Raw genomic sequence first — 21,770 nt, forward strand, 5'->3', positions numbered from 1 at the left:
CCGCGGCTCCGAAGCTCCCCTGCTCCGCCACCCGCAGTCTCCGCCCGCGAAGGGGCTTTCTGGTGTGTGGACACTTTTCCTCCTTCACAGCTCCCTCCCGCTGGTGCAGGACCCATCCCTATCCTTTTGTCTCTGTTTATTTTTTTCTTTTGCCCTACCCAGGTACGTGGGGGGTTTCTTGCCTTTTGGGAGGTCTGAGGTCTTCTGCCAGCGTTCAGTAGGTGTTCTGTAGGAGTCGTTCCACGTGTAGATGTATTTCTGGTGTATCTGTGGGGAGGAAGGTGATCTCCGCGTCTTACTCTTCCGCCATCTTCCCAGAAGTCCCACTAATGATTATTACAAAGAATATGTAATCAGGATCTGTGCATTTTATTGTATATAAATTATACATGGTAAAGGCTAATTCCTTTTGCTGAGGAGTACAGTCTGAATCAGGTCCTGTCTTTTTAAGTATTTTAGACGTAAGTAGAAGATAATTTAGAGGTTAGAAGCAACTTTTGGATTGAGAAGTTGATGTAACATGCAAGTGACCTGTGTGTTACACAACGGGAAGTGGGCAGGCTGTGGAGACAGGCCGACCTTGATGGCATCCCACTCTGCCATTTACTGACTGACCCTGAGCTACTAATTTTAACCTCCTGATGTCTTTCTTCCTCATCTAGGTAATTAGACTGACTAGTTCACCGAGTTGTAGTGGATTAAATGGAAAGGATAAATGATAAATGTGTTAATGAGTTGTGGACAGTAAGCAGTCGGTCAGTGGCAGATAGTAGTTAATACCTTATAGCTAAAGTGGGGAGTGGAGGCAAAACTATAAATTAATGGATAGACTTCTTTCACAGTTCAGTTGTGAAGACTATCTAATCGTTAGCTTAATGAGGCTGTTCTCAAACTTTAGCATGTATCAGAATCACCTGGAGGGCTTCTTGAACACAGATCTGGGCCCTGCCCCCGGAGTTCCTCATTCAGAAGGCCTGGGGAGGCCCTGAGAATTTGCAGTTCTGACATTCCCAGGTGATGTTAGTGCGGCTGGTCCGGGTACTTGACTTTGAGAGTCACCGGTTTAATGAGCCTTGAGGGAATTTGAGTGTTGAGAAATGTTATTTAAACCCAGTAAGGTCATCCCTGGGTATCTGTGGGGGATTAGTTCCAGGACCAGCAGGAGATACCAAAATCCACAGAAGCTCAAGTCCCTTATAGAAAATAGTGTATGTAGCACAGTGAACACGGGCAGCCCTCTGTATCCTCAGGTTTCAGATCCAAGGAGTCAGACCAGTTGAATCTGATTCAACCAGTTGGATCTGCGGTTGGTTGAACCTGTGTATGCGAAATCCTGTGGATACGAAGGGCTGACAGTATCCTGGTGGTGAGATGCATCGACGTAAAATCCAAATGTATCTCTGACAGTCCAGCATAGTAAGTAATTCTTCTGCCTGTGTCCCCCCACACCCCATAAAAAGTGGACCCTCTCACCCAAACCATCAGCATCATTAATATAAATGCAACCCTCATTCATTCTTCCCCAGTAAATCTAATTTGGCCTTTAGCTGCGATTTTGGCATTAACTGTTGGTAGGATCCATTGCCCTTAGTGAAAAGCCCTAGAAGCAGATGGAAGAGAATTCCAGTTAGCTCTCCCCTGAACATACTGGACTTTTAATCAAAGAACCATGGCACCAAACCAGTTGACGGTACCAAGCAGTATTCCTGTATTACAACCGCCTTTCTCTGCAGTGCTTTCCTAGCAAAAAAAAGAATGCTATTAGTTTCCCCTCTCAGAGTTCTTAAATGTGTCGGTGTTTGGGCCCCCTTCCCAGGTGATTGGCATGCACTACTTCTCTCCTGTGGACAAGATGCAGCTACTGGAGATTATCACAACTCAAAAAACTTCTAAGGACACAACTGCTTCTGCTGTAGAAGTTGGTCTCAAACAGGGCAAGGTCATCATTGTGGTTAAGGTAAGGAGCTGTGTGTCAGAGCAGCAGATTCAGAAAAGTTCCATGAAGACTCCTTATATTTCCAGGTTTGCTTGTAACTCTTCAGTTTAAATATACCAGCTTTTGATATGATTTCCCCTTGGTGGTCTACGGTATGGACAGTGGTGGACCGCTGAGTCGGGGGCTGGGACATGGCGGGTTCTCCCAGCCATTCCAGACCTTTCAGATGACTGTGAGGCTGTCTGCTGTGCTCGTGGATTCAAGCCAGGCTGCCCCTGGCTGTGGCTTCCCCTGCAGTTTAATATTAAGGATTCTGATGGAGATTATAAATCACCTTGAGTTTTGAAGTGGCTTCCGGGGGAGAGAGACCGCTTTCAGACCTGGGAAGTGGCCACAACTGAGGGGCCCATGAGCTCATATTCTCTCCCTTGGCAGGACGGACCTGGCTTCTATACCACCAGGTGCCTCGCACCCATGATGTCTGAAGTCATCAGAATTCTCCAGGTTGGTATCAATCTCAGAATGTTTGAGGCATCTTCCACTCTTTCAACTAGTTTTCCAAACTGGTAATGTTAAGGTGAGGAGCAGGCTTCCTTCTAACACACTGACTCCTATCTCTTCTCCAAGGCCCTTTGGTGCCCTCTCTTTCCACACAGGGCTGGGAAGTCATGGGCTAACACTGCACTAAAATGGGCAGAATTTTACCTCTGCTCCCTTAGCGTCCTCCCTGCTCCAATAAGCCAAAGGCCTCCAACATGCTCTGTGCGCGGTTTCTGCGTCCCCATCCAGAACAGGGCCCATTTGGTCGGATTGGTGCTACACCCGTTTCTGCTGCACGCAGACCCCTCCAGTGGCCGTACAGGTTGGTCACTGGTGGGAAGCGCGTGGCCACTCCTCGCTGGGGTCTTATCAGACCTGGGCATCACAGGACTCTACAGTACTGCTCCTCGGTAATGTCTCTTCTCTCAGCATCGGGAAACTTAGCCCTGTCTGGCGTGGAATCTCGTTATTCGTGAGATCCACGATTGCAAACAAGAAGGAAATGAATAATTTGTTCATCTCTAGACTTCCTTAAAATTCTGTAGGTTAGGAAAGGCTCGGACTTTCCCCTTGTGGCTCCCAAGCCTCTTTGTGCTTCCCTGAGTGAAACAGTCCCATTCCTGGGCCTGGCGAGCGGCACCCAGAAGAGAAGTGGGTGCTGCCCAAGGCCGTTTGTGAGGGCAGCACAAGGAGCCCTTAGGGGAATCTGGGACGGCCCTCCCTGAGGTGCGGCTTTACTTCCAATCCAGGAAGGAGTTGGCCCTAAGAAGCTGGATTCCCTGACCACAAGCTTTGGCTTTCCTGTGGGCGCTGCTACACTGGTGGATGAAGTTGGCGTGGATGTAGCAAAACACGTAGCAGAAAATCTAGGCAAAGTGTTTGGGGAGCGGTTTGCAGGTGGAAGCCTAGAAGTGCTGAAGCAGATGATATCCAAGGGCTTCCTGGGTGAGTAGCCGCAAAGAAACGTAACTAGCATCATTCGTGACAGAAGGCCCGCGTGGAAGAGTGTGTTTTCTAAACATAGAGCCGACTGTCATAGGGAATTTAAAAATGATTTCATGGCCACCTCTTTTTAGGCTGGGCCTGTAGATTATGGACAAAAGGCAGAACTCTGGACTCCTGAGGCTCTGCCGTTGCCCAAGCTATGCAAAATTGACAGGCATTTCATCCTGCCCAAGGCCTCTACTACACCCGTGATACTGCAGGAGCATTGTGTCCAGGCTTTCCATGTTGTCTGACCACCTTTGTGGAGGAAGTAAACCTCTAAGTAGAGGATGCAATTGAGGCCCACCAGAGAGGTGGCTTTCTCTCTCGGCAAAGTGGCAACAAAATCAACACTAGGACCTGGGCATCCTAGGACCTGGTGTTGCATACCTGGACATTAAAACTCACCCACCTGGCCTTTCCTACCCAGATACACAGATTTCCAAGCTCCAGGACACACAAGCTCTTTTTTCCTTCGCTGTCAACTCTTCTGACAAACACCAATTTCTAGAGTAGGCTAGATCTACAAATTCAGGAATACGGAAAAGAGGCTAGAGCTTTATAACGGACTAGCGGAGAAGAGAACTCTCAGGCCCGGGCTCTGAGAATTTGTTAACTCTCCCTTTTCTCGCTTCTTTTAGGTCGCAAGTCCGGGAAGGGCTTCTACATCTACCAGGAGGGTGTGAAGAATAAGAATTTGAATTCTGACATAGACAGTATTTTGGCAAGTCTGAAGATGCCTTCTCAGCCTGACGTGTAAGTTCATTTGAGGGGCTGTTGGTGCAGAAGCGTGTTTCTCACCAGCCCGAAGCTTCTTGGACCCTCTGCCATCATTTTTGTTATGATCACCATACGTGACCAGAAAGAACATTCCTGATGCTTAACACTTTTTGCCCTTCCACATTCCACCTCGTCCTCTACCAGGCCTCAGGGTAAGGACTGCAGCCCAGCCTTGGGAAGACCCCTTGGGAAGCCTTCCCTCTGAGGGTCCCAGAGAGCAACTAGAAACACGGTTCTCCTAGGCCTGCTCTCCCTCCGCGCTGTTTGTTATCGTTTGTAATCAGCAGCTGCTGATGTCAAGAGATGCAGTCTACCCCGCCAGACCCTGTTCTCAGTGCCCGGCTTCGGGTTAATTAGGGCAGGTAGCCCTCTGCTGTCTTCTTCCAAGGGCAGCACCTTCTCTAGCACTGGAGGTTCACAAGGGCTGGCCCGGAGCTCCAGCAGCACCAGCCCTCACTCCCATTCTGCACCGGGGCGCCTGCGTCCTCCCCTCTTACCCTGCCCCTCCCTGAATGTCTCTCCCTGTTGGCAGCTCCTCGGACGAAGACATCCAGTACCGCCTGGTGACCAGATTTGTGAATGAGGCTGTCCTGTGCCTGCAGGAAGGGGTCTTGGCCTCGCCTACAGAGGGAGACATCGGCGCCGTCTTCGGGCTTGGCTTCCCCCCCAGTCTTGGAGGTCGGTCTTGCAAGTCAGGAAGGTAGCTCGCTTCATCCCGGAGCTCGTTTCACTTCTCCTTGAACAACGTCCTATTTCTCCTTTTAGGGCCCTTCCGCTTTGTGGATCTGTATGGTGCTCAGAAGATAGTGGACCGGCTCCGGAAGTACGAGGCTGCCTATGGAAAACAGTTCACCCCGTGCCAGCTGCTTGTGGACCACGCCAGCAGCCCTAACAAGAAGTTCTACCAGTGAGCAGGCCCTGAACCCTGCTCACTCGCCCACTAACGCCAACCGCGGCAGCGCTTGTTCTCGACAGAGTGGCATCTAGGTTTATCAGAGTAACCAGAGGAAAACAAATTCTGGCGTTGGGTGTGCGCCTTGATTAACAGTGCCTTCAGCTGTGAGCATCTCTCCCTCCCAGGGAAGTCTGGCTGTGAAGCAGTTTGTACTTCACATTGGAAGGTGGAACCCTCTGTGCACACGGATTTGTGAGCCCCGAGGCCCCGAGGAGCAGCGTCTCTGGAGCCATCCTTGCTGCCTGTTCCTCCCGGGAGACCAGTGGTGGCCAACGGTGGTGAGGGCAATTCTGCACCCAGCCAAATACTTAACGATAAAAATCACTTTATCAGCTTCTCTGCCTGCCTACTGCTTTCTCTTCTGTCTTTGCCCTTGTGGTTTACCCTTTCCTCAAGGGGTGAGCTGGAATAAAGCCCTGTGCTGCGGGGTAGGAATGTACTGGGGCAGCACCTTAAGAGAGAAACGGCATTGATGGAAAGTGGGATTTTATGAGCCTAAAGCCTTTTAAACCAGCTGTATTTAAGTGCTTTGGCTGGGCTTCTGCTTACAGTGGGGAAGAGGCCCGGCTAAGCAGAACGGGGGAGAGGTGTGGAGGGCTGGCATAGAAGACTCCTTTCCGCTGCGCAGTTTTACCTTCTTTTCTCAGTGTGACTCATTCATGTGCGCACCTCAGGATGTTTGCGGAACGCTGGCATTAAGCAGAGGAGGTGACGTTTTCCTGGCCAGCGTATCCTGCACGTCTTGGCTGCCCCAGAGCACAGAAGGTGGACGATGCCTGCACAGTGATGACAGGCATCCCGTGTGACCCACCGCCACCTCCCCTCTGCTAGAGCCTCCACTCTTCCCCTCCCCCTGCCCTCTGTGTGGAAAGTTCCTACACTTGTGTTCTGGCAGAAGCATGGCCCAGTCCAGGTAAACAGCTTTGGGCTCCTCACTGGGCCTGGCAGGAGGATCCACACCGTGTGCGTGCAGAATCATAATTGAAGTCCCATCACAGTGCGCAGTCTCATCTTTGAGATGTCACCAGTTCCTCCTGCCTCTGCTCCAGCTGTGAGTACTTCAGATATCCCCCTGGATGGCTCTGCTATGGACACTGGCAGGCGGGAAGCTCAGCTCCAGTTCTGCTCAACACTCAACAGTTGGTTGCTAGGAAGCCAGACTCTAAAACCAAGGCATCTCCGAGTTGGGAGTTTTCAGGTGACCCATAGAAGGTAGAGAACTGATCCTCTACACCAAGGCCATTAACAGGCTTCTGGGGGCTGGGGGTGGGGGTGTGTGAGCAGCCTCAAGGCAGGTATTTGGACAGGGCAGGAAGTTAAACCTGGGTAGTGGCTTGGAGCTTTGAAGTATGACCTTTCCACTTAGCAGCACTAGGTAGGTGTGAATTATGTTGAAACATCAGTGGGAATTGAGGGTTCTTGTAGTTGAGGGGCTGGTGAGGGTTTTTCAGAAGGGAATGAGGGCCGCTCCACCAGCTGCCTCTGAGGAACAAGTGGGCCGTGTACACACAGCGTTTCTGAAGTCCTCTCCTGCCCGCGGGCACATACATTGTGCCAGTCGGTCCCCACGGCCCTCTGAAAGAACACAGTTGACGCCCAGAATTCCACCTGCACTACTCTTCAGTGGTCTAGCATTTATTTCACTAGCCCTTGAGGATTCACTGAGTGATTGGCAAGGAAACCCAACGTCTCAGCATCCCAGTTTCTGTGCTCTACTTCCTGACTCCCCTTCCCTCAGCACTGAGGCAGCCTGCTTGGGATGAGCAGCAGCCCGGCTTCGCTCCTCTTAAGATAGAAAAACAGAGGAGATAAGTATCTCGGTAAGGCAGACGAAAAGGCTGATAACCCCTGGGCCTGACGCTAGGAGGATTAGTGTGCTTCTGGTAGGTGAGACGGGGACGAGCACGGGGGCTGGGTGGTCGGACACGACAGCCAACCTGCTCTGGCTGCTGGCAGATCACCGTGCTCGAGATACAGGGCGCAAAGACCTGCTTTGAAGCAGGTGAACAGGTGCGAGAGGACTGAGCTCCAGGAGGAAAAAAGCAGGTTTTCCCAAGCCATCGTGCTTTCTCTTTCCTCCCCATCCCACCTGTGCCAGTGACAGAAAGCCAGGAAGGGACACCATGTGTTTGCCAGGGTCAGGTGATGGGGCAGGAGACCGATGGGAGTGATGGAAGGCCACTTGCCTCAAGAATCAGGGAGCAGCTGCCCTCAATCCACCTGCTCTTGCACAGAGTCTTCGTGGACTGGACCCAACAGACAGGATGCAGGGCTAGTTGCAGTGAGCTCGCGTCAGAAGCCAGTGCACTGGAGACGTGGGGGAGCATCTGCCTCCCTAACTAGATAAGCAGGTCGAGAGCAGAGCTGGGCTCTTCCAAAGCCATCACCCAAGAACCAGAGCCCACAGGTGGAGCCTCTCAGGTGTGGTGGCACAGGCTTGTACTTGATACACCTGTATTCAGGGCCAGGGGCCCAACACACAGTGGAGCAGAGGGGAAAGGAGGGCATCCCCGAGATACAGAAATAGGCACCCCGACTCTGGGGCAGCTAGGCCAAAAGCCCACAGAGCACAAAGGAGAAAGGGCACTTGGGGACTCTGTGCTTAGATCATGGACCATCTTCCCTTGTCTCCAGCCTGCACCTACAAGCTATGAAGTACGAGCTATCAGCGGAGCTCTGCAGCGGGACGGAGGGGGCTGTTAGGTCACCATGAAGGCCTGCTTTTGAACCCCCGTGGGAATCGCAGCAATGTGCCACCAGGCCCGGGTGTGCACCGGCGCCTCCAGCCCCTTCCCCGCGTACTCTGCACACTGAAAGGCAAGATGCATGCGGGGCTCTGGCCCAGAGGACCCCGTTTCCAGGTGTGTCTCCCCTGGATTCACTCTCCGCGGCTGCTTAGCAGCCTCGGTCTTGGCATAGGTCCTTCCTGCAGGCAGGTCCCGCCTCTGGGGGTGCCGTCACCCTGCAGACCCAGGGCTGGTCCCCCGGGGCCTCCGGGCCAAAATTCCAGTTGTGCAGCCCCGAGCGGGGAAGTCAGATCTTGGGCCGCCAGCCTTTGATGAACTGCATGATCTTCTTGACCTGCAGCTTGGTGAGGTGAAAGTCATCTGCCAAGATGTCCTCACTGAGCTGCACAAAGATGCTGCCGTCAATGCGCTCTCGGGCAAAGAAGCTCACCACGTCCTCCGAGAGCCCGATGAAACGCAGGCTTCGCGAGACCTCCTCCAGGGAGAGTGCAGACAGGTCAGCGGGGGGCTGCCAGGAGGAGGCATCCCGGCCGCCCCAGCCTGTGGCCCCATCCCGGGGACTGGCCGGAGGCCCTTCCAGGCACCCCTGGGTGAGAAGGAGTCGTGCTCTGCCTGCTTCGGGCCCCTGCAGGGCCACGGGGGACAGGGGGGCGGGGACGTGCCGCAGCACCAAACCTTCAGGCTCAAAGGCCTTGGGGGGTCCAAGTGGCAGAAGGCCAGGCCCAGGCCCAGGAGCCCTCACAGCTCTGGGCTCCTGACAGCGCAGCAGCTCCGGCTCTGGAGAACTGCCCCGGCCCAGCTCAAAGGGATCAGAGGGCTCCAGGGCAGGTGTCTGCAGCTCAGAGGAAGAGGAGGAGGAGGTGGGACAGCAGGAGGAGGCAGTCGCTGAACAGGCCTGGCCTGGAGGGCCCGAGCCCGGGGAATGAGCGGGGCTGGAGGTAGCCAGGAGACCTGAGCTGGCTGTGGGCTCAGAAGAGGAGGCGGCTGAAGGGCCTGGGGGGTAGGCAGGCCCGGAAAAGGGGTTCAGAGCTCCAAGGGGAGCGAAGCGTTTCTGGGGGTGGGAGGGCTTGAATGGAGGCGGGCAGCTGTGGTAGGTCTTGACCGGGGTGTCGGCCCCCCAGAGAGAAGCAGCTCCACTGCTCAGGGGCTCTACAAGGGCCCGGGAGGCCTGGCTGGGCTGCGTAGTCGAGGGCAGGGGTCCCGGGCGTGGGCGGCTGGGGGACTCGCCCACCTTGCAGTCTCCCCAGGTGCATGGGTAGCAATAGAGGGAGTAGGTATCCGGTGACGGAGAGCCACTGCCACTGCGGGAGCCCGCCCTGTGGGCAAAGAGACAGACACAGATGGAAGGGCAAGCACAGCAAGAGGGAAACGCGACAGGGCCATACACACACACACACACGACACAGCGAACCACTGCTCCACCAGGTCCCAGAGGCCGCTGCTCCGATCTCAGCAGCGCTGGCCCGCGCCCCAGCCCCCGAGGCCTGCGGCCCTCTGAGATTGCCCAATTCTTTCTCCCGGCACCCCCCTCCCCAGGAAAAATTAAACTAAACTGAATTACATAGAAAATTTTCCATAGCAAGGAGCACTCCACCCCGTGGCAGAGCCCACTCTGGAGGGAGACAGAGCAACACTCCCAACCGACTGTCATCCTTTAGGAGGAGCGAACTGAAGCAGGAAGCCCGGACCCCAGGGCCCCCTCCCTCAGGTGCTGCTCAGAACCTCTGAACCCCGGTCCTGAAGTCTTCCTCTTCCTCAGCACTGGCTCCCCTCCCCACCCTCCCCTGCTTCAATCTACCTGAGGAGGCCCAGGACGAAGAGAAGGAAGTGGCTCACCCATCCTGGAGGCCAGAGGAGTAGTAGGAGAGGCTGGAGCTGGGGGAGTGGACAGGCTGCAGCTTGGGGAAGCGTGGGGGCACCGGGGGACTGCCCGAGAACCGGCCATTGGCACTGCCACCTCGGGGGGGCACAGGAGGGGCATTGAGCAGGCGGCATTCCTCCTTCACCTGCAAGCACAGGGCCATGACGCCACCCCCGGTCCCCAGGCAGCTGGGCCAGGGCGGCGTCTGGGACTGACACTGCCCCACTTTGCCAAGAGCCTGCCTTGCCTTACACCCCAGCTCCTCACCCACCCACCCACCCCTTCTCGTCTCTCCAGCCCGTTTCGCTCATCGAGAGCCGACAACACACACACTGTCTCCTGTGGCCTTGGAAATCCACCTTGAATGTAAGAAAAAAATAGAGAAGTAGATAAACAATCAGTTAAGTAGACATATTCCCTCCTCAGGGAAAAGGAGAGAAATAAGAAGAAAAACATGTAGTGAGGAGAAGAAAGGGAAGGAAAAGTACCTGCCATCTGGCTCCCTGCCTCACGGGTCAGACACTCAAAAGTGGACTCCATGGGATGTTCATAGGTGTCCATAGTCTGTGGACAAGCTCGGTTGGAAAATTCTGTGTTAAACACAGATAAACGGGCTTCCTTCGTGCAGGACTTCTCAGAGCCTTTATTATACCAATACTCTGCGGCTCCAAAGTGAGGAGGGGGAAGGCTGGTGATCACAAACTGCATTTTCTAAACTTACGTCACCACAGAACCTTCTTTACACTGGACAACTTAAAGGACTCCTTGTTCTGTGGAACCTTCTGGGTAACACTGTTCTAGGCTCATCCCCAATTCTCTGAGGCTGGCGACCTGCTGGCATCTTCGTCCCCACAACTCCCCTGCCACCGTCCCTGGTATCCCTTCCTACAAATGCTCCTGCGTTTCTTTCCTCCTTGTTTTCTCCCCTTTCCCCACCTCGGCCACCCTCTGTCATACACTCCGGGGGGCTGGAGACCGAGATGCCAAGGCTGGGGCCCAGGAGAACGAGCTTTTCAAGCCCAAACCCTGACCCCTGGCTGGCCACCTCCCTGGAGGATGGGGCCCACAGAGCTCAGAGCCCGGCCTCCCCCCCTCCTCGCCTCCACCGCGTCCACTCACCGCCTCGGATTTGGGAGGCACTGGAGGCGGGGCCGCCTCGGGCTCCAGGCGGGGCGGCCCGGCGGCCCCGAAGGAGATGAGGTCGGGCCCCGGGAGCGGCCGGGTCCTGCCCTCGGCGAAGCCTTCAGCCGCCTGGTGTGTCCACAGCTCCTCGTAGGGGATCTCGGTGGGTGGCGCTGCGGGCTCGGGCGCGCCGGCCCAGTCGGGACTCACGTACTCCTCCTGGTCGCCGTCGCCGGGCGGGCCGGGGCCGGAGGCGGGGGCGCGGGCGGGCCGGAGGGCGCGCGGGGGCGCTGGCAGGCAGAGGCGCGCGCGGCGCGGGCTGGCGCAGTCTTCGGCCAGCTCGGCGGGCGCTTCGCGCACGGCGGTCGAGTACTCGTCGGGGTCGAAGCGCTCGCGGCAGTAGGAAGCGCTGTCGCGCACCAGGCGCTCGACACGCGGGTCCCCGGCCAGCAGGCCCTGCGGTAGCGCGAAGCGGGGCGTGTCGGTGAGCAGCAGGAAGTGCAGCGGCGCCGGGCCCTCGCGGCGCAGCGCCAGCCCCAGCACCACCGTCTTGGAGATGATGCTGACCAGCTTGTAGCAGTGGCCCTCCCGCACCGGGTGTAGGTCGTAGGGGTTGCGCGGCGGCCGGCTGGGCACCAGCACGTTCACCGGGAGCCGCACACGCTCGATGATGGCGCGCACCGTGTGCTCGCCCTCCTGCATCTGCAGCTCCAGCGGGCTGCGCGTGCTGAAGCGGCCCTGGCACTGGAAGGGCAGGCTCAGGCTCTCATTGGTGCGGTGGTTCATGCAGATGAGGCAGGGCATCTTGCCTTTGATGGGCCTGGCGCCCCCGCTGCCACCCGCGGCCCCCGGGCCGCCGCCGCCGCCCACCCCGGCCAGCGCCCCGGCCCGGCCCAGCTTGCGCAGCAGGGTGGTGAAGCGTGAGCGCTCCTTGGTGGTCTTGGCGCACAGGATCTCCGCCTGGCCCATGAGAGTGAGCTCGTCGCCGGCGTGCAGCGTGAAGTTGTACACCTCGCTGTCCTCGCTGAACTCGCCTGACACCACCTGGGGATCCCAGAAACGGCAGGAGGCCTTAGCCAGGGCCCCAGGAAAGCCACCGGGACGGGACCCAGGAGGACAGCGCTCCTCTTGGGCCTTTCCCAGGGCTAAGACCAGATCAAGAGCAGTTGACTGAGGACATTCCATCCTGGAGGGGCCACGTGGTGGCTGTGCAGCCTTCAGTGAGTTACCTCTCGGGGACCTTAGTTACTTTTACTTGGAAGAATTGCTGTAAGAATTAAATAGACTATATGTACAATGAAATACTTTGAAAATACTCAGTATCTGGCAACTTTTGTTATCATTTTTTACAATTAGGGCGATAACAATCCTCCGCCTATTCAACAAGACTACTCTGAGGAGAAATGAATTGATGGATAAGCAGAGGGTTTATAAACAGGCAAGACCCGCCTGTACGTAAGTGGGGGACCGTGTGCACTATGTGCCCCACAGCTATACTACCACCACCAGTGGCTGAGAGGATGGCTGCCCTGAAAGACTGCCCAGTCAGGCCGTGGCCCTCCACACACACTTCCTGCTTCCCACCTTTTGCAGGAAGCTCCAGGAAGTTCATACACCTAGCCAGAGGCTTTCAGGGGGCTGTCAGAAGCCACACTGTGACACTTTTACCTCTTAGAGCTCAAAGGCCTCCCTCCAGCCAGGGTCAGGCTTGCCCCTGAGGATAATGGAAACCTGGGGGCACCGTGCCTGGTGCAGAAAGGACTAACCTTGACACTGAAGGTGATGGCTTCCATCACAAATATGCGATCAGGGAAGACGCTGGCCACCTCCTCCACGCTGCTGAAGTACCTCACTGGCTCCCGAACATCCCGGGCCTGCTCCAGGAGCTTGAACTTCCCTGCACAGGAAGGAATGTAGGCTGCTGCTAGGGTGGGCCTGCTGCTGGGAGCCTAGCCTGCATCCGGAGAGGCCCCACTGTCCCCGCTTCTTGTTCCCCTCATCTCAGCCAGCCTCTCTGGAACTCAGGTGGTCAGAAGGGCAGGTTTGCACTAGTGGAAGGAGCTGGTCAGCTGATTCAAGCCTCAGCTGGGAGGTGAGCACAGATTCCTAGCAACTAGAGCCCAGCCCTCACCCAGTGGACAGCTTGTGGGTGTGTGATAAGGCTAGCAGCCGCCTGCCCAGAGAAACCCAAGTGCAAACTGGCACCCAAACACTTGGACACAGAGCTATCCTCGGACCAAGCGTTAGTGTGGCATTGGGGGTGCTGATTCCTAGCTTGGTCCCAGCCCCACTCTGATTTGCTATGACCCTAGACAAATCCCTTCCCTTCTCTGGGGCTTGAGTCCTCAGCTGAGGAGGCTGGAGCAGATGCTCTTGGGCCCCACCTGGATCTGGCATTCTACGTGTCTGCGGTGGATTGCTAACCCACACTGATGCAATGGGCAGACGAGGGGCCCAGCCCCAGTCTTTGGAGATCCAGGGAGAGCAACTCTGACTCCTAATCTGTTCCCAAGTCCTCCTCTGATCCAATCTCCAGCCCCACTGTCCCAGAGGCCTCCGATCTGAGCCCAGCAAAGCCTCCTCCCTCGGATGAGGTCTTCCCAACCTGCAGTCCAGGGCTATGTTTTGGCTGGCTCAGCAGATGCCCCCAGCAGACACAGACTTTAAAGAATGATGATAATCCGTAAAGCTGACACCCCTCTGTGTAAACTGTCTAACCTCACTGGCCACACATCTTTTATGTGCCCACCAATGTGAGCACAAAGACAGGCTGTGAACCATGCTGGCATCTGGACAGATGGCCTCTTCTTAGCCCTTACACAAAAGGAAGAGAGTCTTGTACAAGCTGAGAGAAGACAAGGTGGCTCTAGCTTCTGTAATGTCTCTGGCGGCTGCTGCAGTCATAGTCCATTCATTTATTCATTCCACAAACATTTGCGGAGCACCCACTATGTGCCAGACACTAGCCTTGCCCCGACAGGGGGTGCACATCTGGGTAAGATAGTCTGCCCACAAGGAAATCCAGATATAGTGTGTGATGGCAGGATGTGACAAATGCTACACCAGACTCATGACAAAAGAGTGAGAAGACCGCTGAGTTGGGGGAAATCTACCTGGCAGTCTGAGGGCATCATAAGAATGCAAAGAGTTTTACAGAATGGACATTCCACATGGAAGAAATAGCATGAGCAAAGACACAGAGTCACGGAAGCAGACTGCCTGCCCAAAGTGGTGAGTGCCTGGAGGGTAGGACTTGGGGGGGGCGGTGATGACAGGGGTGAAGCAGACAGCAACTGGGTTATGAAAGGCTCTGAATGCCATATGGTAGGACTTTATTCCGTAAGAATGAAACCCCCTGGAGTGTTCTGAGCAAGGGAAGACCAAGATCAAAATTTTACTCTATAAAGATAACAGGGACACCATTCAGGTAAATAACTCAGTAACGAGTTCTGGAAAAGAGCCAGGGCAGCAACTGAGGGAATAACAAAAATGAGCAGACCAAGAGGTACTTTCAAGGTAGGGAGCCTCCTCAGACTGTGGTGAGGAACTCATCAGACTGATGAGTAGGTGGTGGAGGAAGGGACTCGGGTCACCAGCCTGGTCAGAAATGGAGACGGCAGAGCTGTTAACCAAAACTGAGACCCTGGAAGGAACGAGTTGTGGAGCACCGGCCAAACTGGGGAGGCCAACACCCCCTGCAGGGGGTGTTCCTGGGGCAGGCGAGCGTGTGGGTGCAGCGCTTGAGGATGCCTAGTCAGAAGTAACAGACAGAAGGTCACCAGCCCACAGGAAGCAGCGTCAGCTGTGGGGCAGGCAAGATAGCTCAGGAAAGAGGAAGAACAGAGGATCTTGACCCTTTGGGAACCCTCTTCCCAGAGAAATCCCACAGTGTAACCCTAGCAGGAACACACAAAAAAGCATTTTGTATATAGTACGGGGGGGCGGTTCTTGAAGCCCCCAAAGCCCACCAGAAACCGGGATTGAGACACGCACTCCCTAAGGCAGAGTATGAAGAGCAGAGGGCCAGCGGCAGAGCCTGCAGCATCAACACCTATGAGCGGGAAAAGTGACAACCCAGAAAGAGAGGGGGAAATGCCCAGGAGAAAGCTGGAGGGAACAGACCCCACGTCCCATCCTCCATCCTCCCCGAGCCACTCTGAGACCCTGGCCTCGGATGAGCCACAGCCCTCGAGGGCAGCAGGGATAAGCTGGGGAGGGGACCTAGCAAGGAACAGTGATCTGCAGGTCAGGAAGCAGGAGTCACAGGTCTGCTACCATCCAAGAAAAGTAGCCCCCATCCCTCACCCAGTCGCCTCCCCAATACCCACACACAAACCCCCCAACTCCAAGCAGCCAGGCAGGGAGAAGTGCCCACTGCCCGCTGTGGGGAGAGCTGGAGCCAAGTCAGGGCTAGAGCCGGGGGGTGGGGAGGATGTGGCAAAGAAGATCGATGTAACCATGGTAGCCGGCACCACCCCCTCCGCCGCAGCCTGAGCCCAGCACCGGTCATCGCTGCCGGGAGGAAGGAAGGTAGACCTCCCGGGAGTGATGCTCTGGCCCCTGGAAGCCTTTTCCTCCCTCTGCAGCCCCACTGGGGGCAGCTTCCTCTCCTGCCTCCCCCTACAAAAGACCCGAGGTCCCCTGCGGCTCTAGGGACCTGCCGCACCCTGGCCTGCCCCTCCTCCCTGTCCGTGAGTCCCAGAACACGTTTACGCAGCCCCGACCGTCCCTTCCAGCCTGAAGCAGGGTCTTGTTTCTCACCCCTCCCTGCCAGCACCTGACCCATAACAGACGCTCCATAAAGAATGGTGGGTAAATGCACAGACCTGGGAGTCGGACAGACCTGGCTGAATCCCAGCTCTGCCACACCTCTGTGTGGCCTTGAGCAAATTATTTAATCCCCATGGGCTTCTGTTTTCCCACCTGTAAAGTGGAAGCATACTACTTGGCTCAAGGGACGCATCTCCCCGGTGCTCCGCAGGGTCCGCGGCCCGCGCGGGGAGAGGCACCGCGCAGAGGGCAAGGCGGGGAGCGGGCGGGGTGGGGTGGGGGGTCGTCCCGGAGGAGTCCGGTCTCCCCGCCTCCCCGGGCGGTGGGCCTTGGCCTGGAGCCCGGCTCTCCAGCAGCGGCCCCCACGCCACTCGCTGCAGGGCATCGCCCTGAGCCCTCCTCCCCTCTCCCTCCACCGCCTCCCCGCCTGCCCGCGCAATTATTAATTCATTAGGAGGAACCAGCTCGGAGCTGTGCACTCAGAGCTTCCTCATTAACCCGCCGGCGGCCCAGCCCCTCCCCCTCCTAGGGGGGCCTCGGCCACCCAGCCCCCATCCAGGCGGGGCCCGAGCGGCCCACCGGAAAGATGGAGCTGGGGATGCGACACCTCGGCAGGCCGGCTGTCACCCGCCTTACACAAGGGCACCGAAAGAGATGGGGGGAAAGGGCCAGGAGCCCCGTGAACGCAGAGTTCCCCAGGAGGCTCTGTACCTTGGTTTCCCGGATTTTTAATGACACAACCGAAATGGCGCAGTAAGTCACATTTCTGTCAGTGAAGGCTTTTTCCAATCTTTGCTTTTTTTTTTTTTTTGCATCGAACCTGTGCCCCCAGCAGTGCAAGTGCCGAGTCTTCACCACTGGACTGCCAGGGAAGTCCCCCAATCTTTGCTTTTTTTAATCGAAGACCTGGGACCTCTCCCTGGACCAAGGCCAGATACCCAGGCTGGGAAGTTTCTAGCTTGGGCAGGCCTCCCCAAGGGCTCCAGGCCAGGTCAGAAAGACACTTGAGACAGTTTCCTCATGTTTAAAATGGGCTGTGGGGCTACAGGAATACAAGGTGCACAGGGCGCTGTAAAGAGCAGAAGCCCCGTAAAGGGTTTAGTCCTGTCCCTCTGACTCCGGGGAGACCCAGGCAGCGCCAGAAGGGGAACAGCATACCTGTGAGGAAGGGACTGTGAGCCTTCCCAGCTCAAAGTATTCCAACCTTTGTTGGGGGGTGGGCAGCAGATAAACACAGAACTGGGCTAACTACTAACTCCTGGAGCTTGATAAAACTTCCTCACAGGGTTGCTGTGAGGATGCAATGACAACAGCGCTCTGCCCAGTGTCTGAAACGCAGCACGTGTTTAACGTGCAGGAGCTGTGGGATCCTGGGCTCACGTGGGGGCATCTCTGGGATGGGGCCACCAGACTCACATCCCCCCCACACAGGGGACAACAACCCTGCATTCCTGATGTGGCAGCAAGCAAGAGCCCAGGAGTCAAGATACCTGGGTGCTAGCCCTTGCTCTGCTGCTTACTAGCTGTGTGACCCTGGGCAAGTCACTTCCCTTCTTAGGCCCTCTGTTTCATTACGTGTAAAACGAAAGGGCTGTACTTTCTTTTTTCAGCAGCAGAATCCTTGCTTCAAACAAAATCTTTAGGACATCAGCATCATATATATAACAGATAAAAGTAGAAATTCACTGCAGAATCTTATTTAAAAGCCTAAATTTTAACATTCACTTAAGTCAATCAGTGAAAACAATAAGTTTAACACAAAAATTGGGAAAAACAGGATTAGAGCAGGCAGATGCAGCCACATAATCAGCCTGAGCATCCCTTTGTTTTTGAAGTCTTTTGGTTGCACAGTACTGAGGATCCTAGCAGGAGATACTCTCTTTGAGGGTCTGTGCAAAAAGTGTTAATGAGGCAGAGGTGCCACCTGTATGTAATGGCACACACTGAAGGTCTCTAGTCAGGGTTAAGGTTTGATCTGTAGCGGTTTGAGGGTGTGGGTACTTTTTTTTTTAACATGAGTTTCAAATCTATTTTAAAACAAAATGGGAATCAAAGGTTTGCAACCAGAAACCCAGGGCTCCACAAAACAGTATGGAAACCACTGAGCCCTAACTCTAACCCTAACCCTAATCACCACCCTGCCAGCCATGACCTCACTCACCCCTGTGGCTCTAAGGGAAAGCCAGTCACCAAGTTTCCTCCAAGACCTCCCCACCCCTACCCCCCTGCCTACACCTCCCACCGGCTCTGTGCCATCTGTCCCTGGCTGGGCACACCTGGGTACTGCAGGGGGATGTCAATCTTGGGCCCGATGACATAGTGACCCTCCTCCAGGGTGTGGGCTGTCACCGTTGTCCACTGGCGGCAGGAGTGAATGAGCAGGATGTCTCGCTCACTGACGCCCTCGGCATACTCCCCTGAGAGGGGAAAGGAGGATAGAGGAGGAAGGACAGAAAAGAGAACATTAGGAGGGGCAGAAAGAATAGGCAGGGTGACCTCCTACCTCCTCACCGAGACTCCACCGGGGACAGCTCCCCACGATCCCTGTCCAGATCAGCAGCGCTCAAGGGACAGGCAGGCTGCCAACTGTGACCTCGGGGCTGAATCAGGCCCCCTCTCTCAGGGCTCAGGCTCCCGATGGGGCCCCAGCAACCGGCCCAGCCTCCGTCCTGCATTCATCATTCGATTGGACTGCCTGCCGTCCCAGGCCCTGTGCGGGAGCCAGGGGCTCCCAGCGGATGAGCCCAGCCTCTGCCCTCCAGGAGCCCTTAGGCCCAGGAGGAGGTGGGAAGAGATGTGAACAGAGAATACAGGCCAGGTTTGAGGCGCTGAATGGAGGCTGTCCGAGTTCTCACACAAGGGGCAGTAAACTGGCTGAGGTTGAGTGTGGGGCAGGAGGGAGGATGAGACAGTGCTGAGCAGCAGACACTTGAGCTGGGCCTCAGAACCACCTGAACTGAGACCAGCAGAATTCTCAGCCCCCGAGTCGGCTCCTAGGCCAGGAAAGGAGGGCCTTGGTGGGGCACAGAGAGGGCCGAGAAGGGGCCGTCCATGGTGAACCCCAGAGCTATGTGGGTCACTCGGGTCAGGAGAACGGCAGGGCTTACAGGAGCTGACTCCTGGCTCTCTTTGGGCTCTCTTTTCACCCACTGCCACAGACAGTCTCCTGCACACAAGGGACCTCAAAGGAGAGAGGAGACAGTCTCAGATACCCGCTGATCCCACCTCAGAGAAGCTGCTTCTTGGCTCGCCCTCCCTCGGCCCTTCACCTCCCCAGTCTTTGGAACACAGTGATGAAGGCCAGAGGAAAGGGGTGGGTTTAGAAGAGTGATGGGGGCTAGTCCTGGGGGAAGCCATCGGGAGGGGCCTGGGCCCCAGAGGCTCCAACCCCAGCGCCAGTTTCCAGGAGAGCAGAAGGGCTGGCCCAGCTTCCAGGAGGCCTTTGAGCCGTCTCCTGGTTGCAGCTGGTGAGTAGGGTGGGGGTGAGGGTGCCTCCTTCCCAGCCCCCTCAGACGCAACTTAATATCTGCCACCCAACCAAACGGGAAATGGTTTACTCTGATGGCTGGGGACTCCCTGAAGTGTGTGCACTTGGTCAGGGGAGGGGAGGATGTGTTCAGGACCTGCAGGAAGGGCCTGGCTTCCACCCTGTGTATGGGGGGCGGGGGTGAGCCTTTCTCCTCAATTCCTCACCTGAGGCAGAGGAGGCTTTCCTACTCTGTAACCTCCTCTTAGAGCTCTCCTACGCCCCAGGCCGCCCTTCCTAGGGATGCAGGACACAGTCACACAGGACACACACCAGCAACCATGGGTCATGGTCACCAGTAGCTGAGCCAGCACAGCCCCCTGGGCCACAGTGATAGGGGCTTATCACCCCAATGACACAACTCAGTCCCATGGTCCCACTAAGGGGCCCCTCCCAAATGCACAGCACACAGGGACCTTCAAGACGTACTTTTGATCACATTTTCACACTCACAGTTTTGATCACATAAGGTGACCACAGCCATAGCCACCACTGTCACAGACAGACACCAGGCAACTGGGCCATCACACCAGTTGCTCATTCCCTCATTCATTTACTCCTTCCATAATCTTTGTTAGGCAGGATGCCCTACCTCAAGGAGCCTGCAGCCCAGCAGAAGGACAATAAACTGACCATTACAACGGGTTACAGTAGGAGACAAGACAAGGGTGCCAGAGGTGTCAAGGGAGCCCAAAGGAGGCCTGCCAGATTGAGGAGCTCAAAAAGGACCCCCCCCCCGGGGGGGGAGATACCAAAGAGAATGTGTGGGAAGTGGCCAGGCACAACCTAGGGTCAGCATATTCCATTCACACGCAGACACACACAGCCTTGCTGTTGACATGGGCAGTCTCGGCATCACACGCCGATGATCCAGGAAACAAGACGTTGGACTGCCAGGCAACCCTGCCCGACGGCCCAGGCATAGACGCTCTCACCGAGCCCGCTCCTGGGACACGGTGACGCTCACTGTGCCCACTCCTCGCCGCCGCGGGTCGGAGGAGTGGCTGCTGGCCCCGCGGAGGGGAGAGGAGAGGAGCCTGTGGCCGCGGGCTCCATTAGCATTCAGGGAAGCAAGTGTGCCAACGCGGGCCAAACCCCTATTCTTCTCACACACAAAACCCCCGGCCTGGCTGCCAGCCCCGGCTCCTGCCCCTCCCCCAGCCAAGCAGCCCCTCTTCCCCCAAACGGTCCACTTGCTCGGCGCAGCCTCCGGGCGCCCCTCTCAGGCCCGCAAGCATCAGCAGTGCAGCCTGGGCCCCCGGGCCCCAAGGAGAAGTGGGGCAAGATGTGGGGAGGTCCGGGGGCTCGGGGACCCGCCCGGCGGAAGGACTCGCTCACTCAGGCCCAGAGGTAGTCTGCCGGCCCCCGGGGACCGGAGGCCGCTCCCCAGGCCGCGAAAGGAGGGTGCGAGAAGGGTCCCAAGAGGGACAGAGCGGGGCTGGGGGGCGGCGGCGGTGGGAAGACAGAGTCCGAGGCCCAAGGGATACGGGAGGATCGAGGTGAGAGGCCGGAGACAAAAGGATGGAGGGGGGCGCGGCCCGGGCGGGGGTCTGAGGGCGGCGAGGGAAGGGGGTGCACCGACGGGGCGGACTTGGCGGCTCCGCCGCGCTCCCGGCTCCAGCTGGGCCGGAGAACTCTGTCCTGGGCCCGGCCCCAGTCCCTGTCCCAGGTTTCTGTCCCTGTGCCCGTCCGTGGGGCCCAGAAGGAGGCGGCCCCTCGGTTCGTGGGCCCCGGCTCTCCTGGGAGGCGCTCCGGGAGCAGCGCGGGGCCCGCGCCGAGTAGCGGGAGGGCAGGAGCCGCATCCTCACGGCCCCGGGGGAGTCCCCGAAGGCCCCGTGGCCCCCCAGTCGCCCTTCCCAACACCCCCGGTACCTGGCCCGAGGCAGGCAAGCGTGGGCAAGCGGCAGCGGCTGACGATGAGGTCGAGCGGGAAGGCGCCCATGCTCCAGCGCAGGCCCGCCAGCCCGGCCGCCAACTTCTCCATGGCATGGGCGTCCCGCGGGCCGCCGTCCCGGGGCCCCGACGGCCAGTCCCGCGCGGCCCGGGCTTCCGCGCCCGCCGCCACCTCCTGGGGCCGCCGCGGCGCTCCCCGCCTGGCGGCCCGGCCGGTGCTGCGGGCGTCACGTGCCCGGCCTCCCAGCGGGGCGCCGGCCCCCGCCCCCCGCCCCTCGCCCCACCCCCCGGCCCGCGCCCGCATACGCCGCCAAGGCCCGCCTCTACGCCCGCCCGGCTCGCCCGCCCCATCCCCGAGCGTCCAGGTGACAGCCGGGGACCGAGACCCCCGGCGGGCGCCAGGAGGGAAAACGTGGACGCGAAGCGGCATCACCGGGGTCGGTGGTGGGGGTCGGCCTCCCCTTCCCCGCCGAGCGTGTTCGTATCCCCCTTTCCTCGCCCGCTGGTGCCCCGGCCTCCGGGAATCGCCTCCGGTCCCGCTCGGGGTCCTGCTTCACTTCCAAAGCTTCTGCCGCCGCGATCCCAGCAGCTGTTGCTGCCTCTAGGACGTATATCACCTCCAGCTTCACGCATCCTGGCGAGGCCGCCTAATTAAC

The 21,770-nt window shown here is 57.4% G+C and overlaps 2 protein-coding genes across 3 annotated transcripts in view; one reads left to right on the forward strand and one right to left on the reverse strand.

The window, feature by feature from the left end:
* The window catches only part of HADHA (hydroxyacyl-CoA dehydrogenase trifunctional multienzyme complex subunit alpha), a 54,582-nt gene extending 49,050 nt beyond the window's left edge, over positions 1-5,532 (forward strand). Inside the window, exons 15-20 of the mRNA XM_027113640.1 lie at positions 1,817-1,957; positions 2,372-2,440; positions 3,226-3,421; positions 4,102-4,216; positions 4,773-4,918; positions 5,006-5,532. Coding sequence (XP_026969441.1) covers positions 1,817-1,957; positions 2,372-2,440; positions 3,226-3,421; positions 4,102-4,216; positions 4,773-4,918; positions 5,006-5,151 — 813 coding nt within the window. The 3' untranslated portion in view covers positions 5,152-5,532. The remainder of the gene's footprint in view (positions 1-1,816; positions 1,958-2,371; positions 2,441-3,225; positions 3,422-4,101; positions 4,217-4,772; positions 4,919-5,005) is intronic.
* Positions 5,533-6,584: 1,052 nt separating this feature from the next.
* On the reverse strand, positions 6,585-21,302 carry GAREM2 (GRB2 associated regulator of MAPK1 subtype 2). 2 transcript variants are annotated; one of them, XM_027113637.1, is made up of 6 exons: positions 21,094-21,302; positions 17,972-18,112; positions 12,692-12,822; positions 10,923-11,969; positions 9,779-9,948; positions 6,585-9,258 (listed from the first exon to the last, which is right to left on the reverse strand). In XM_027113637.1, the coding sequence occupies exons 1-6, from the start codon at positions 21,203-21,205 to the stop codon at positions 8,229-8,231; spliced, it is 2,631 nt and encodes an 876-aa protein (XP_026969438.1). In that variant the 5' UTR covers positions 21,206-21,302; the 3' UTR covers positions 6,585-8,228. The 2 variants fall into 2 exon arrangements, with proteins under 2 accessions (XP_026969438.1, XP_026969440.1); XM_027113639.1 differs by lacking the exon at positions 17,972-18,112.
* Between the last annotated feature and the right edge of the window lie 468 nt (positions 21,303-21,770).

Source organism: Aethalodelphis obliquidens, unplaced genomic scaffold (assembly GCF_003676395.1).
Source record: "Aethalodelphis obliquidens isolate GAN/ISIS:26980383/991018 unplaced genomic scaffold, ASM367639v1 scaffold12, whole genome shotgun sequence".
Taxonomy (NCBI): domain Eukaryota; kingdom Metazoa; phylum Chordata; class Mammalia; order Artiodactyla; family Delphinidae; genus Aethalodelphis; species Aethalodelphis obliquidens.

Excerpts from the sequence above, each read along its gene's own strand:
- GAREM2 (XM_027113637.1), bottom strand. The coding sequence starts at position 21,205 with ATGGAGAAGTTGGCGGCCGGGCTGGCGGGCCTGCGCTGGAGCATGGGC. Across the intron at positions 18,113-21,093 it reads GCTTGCCTGCCTCGGGCCAG|GGGAGTATGCCGAGGGCGTC; the intron begins GTACCGGGGGTG and ends TTCCCCTCTCAG. Across the intron at positions 9,259-9,778 it reads TCCTCTGGCCTCCAGGATGG|GGCGGGCTCCCGCAGTGGCA; the intron begins GTGAGCCACTTC and ends CTTTGCCCACAG.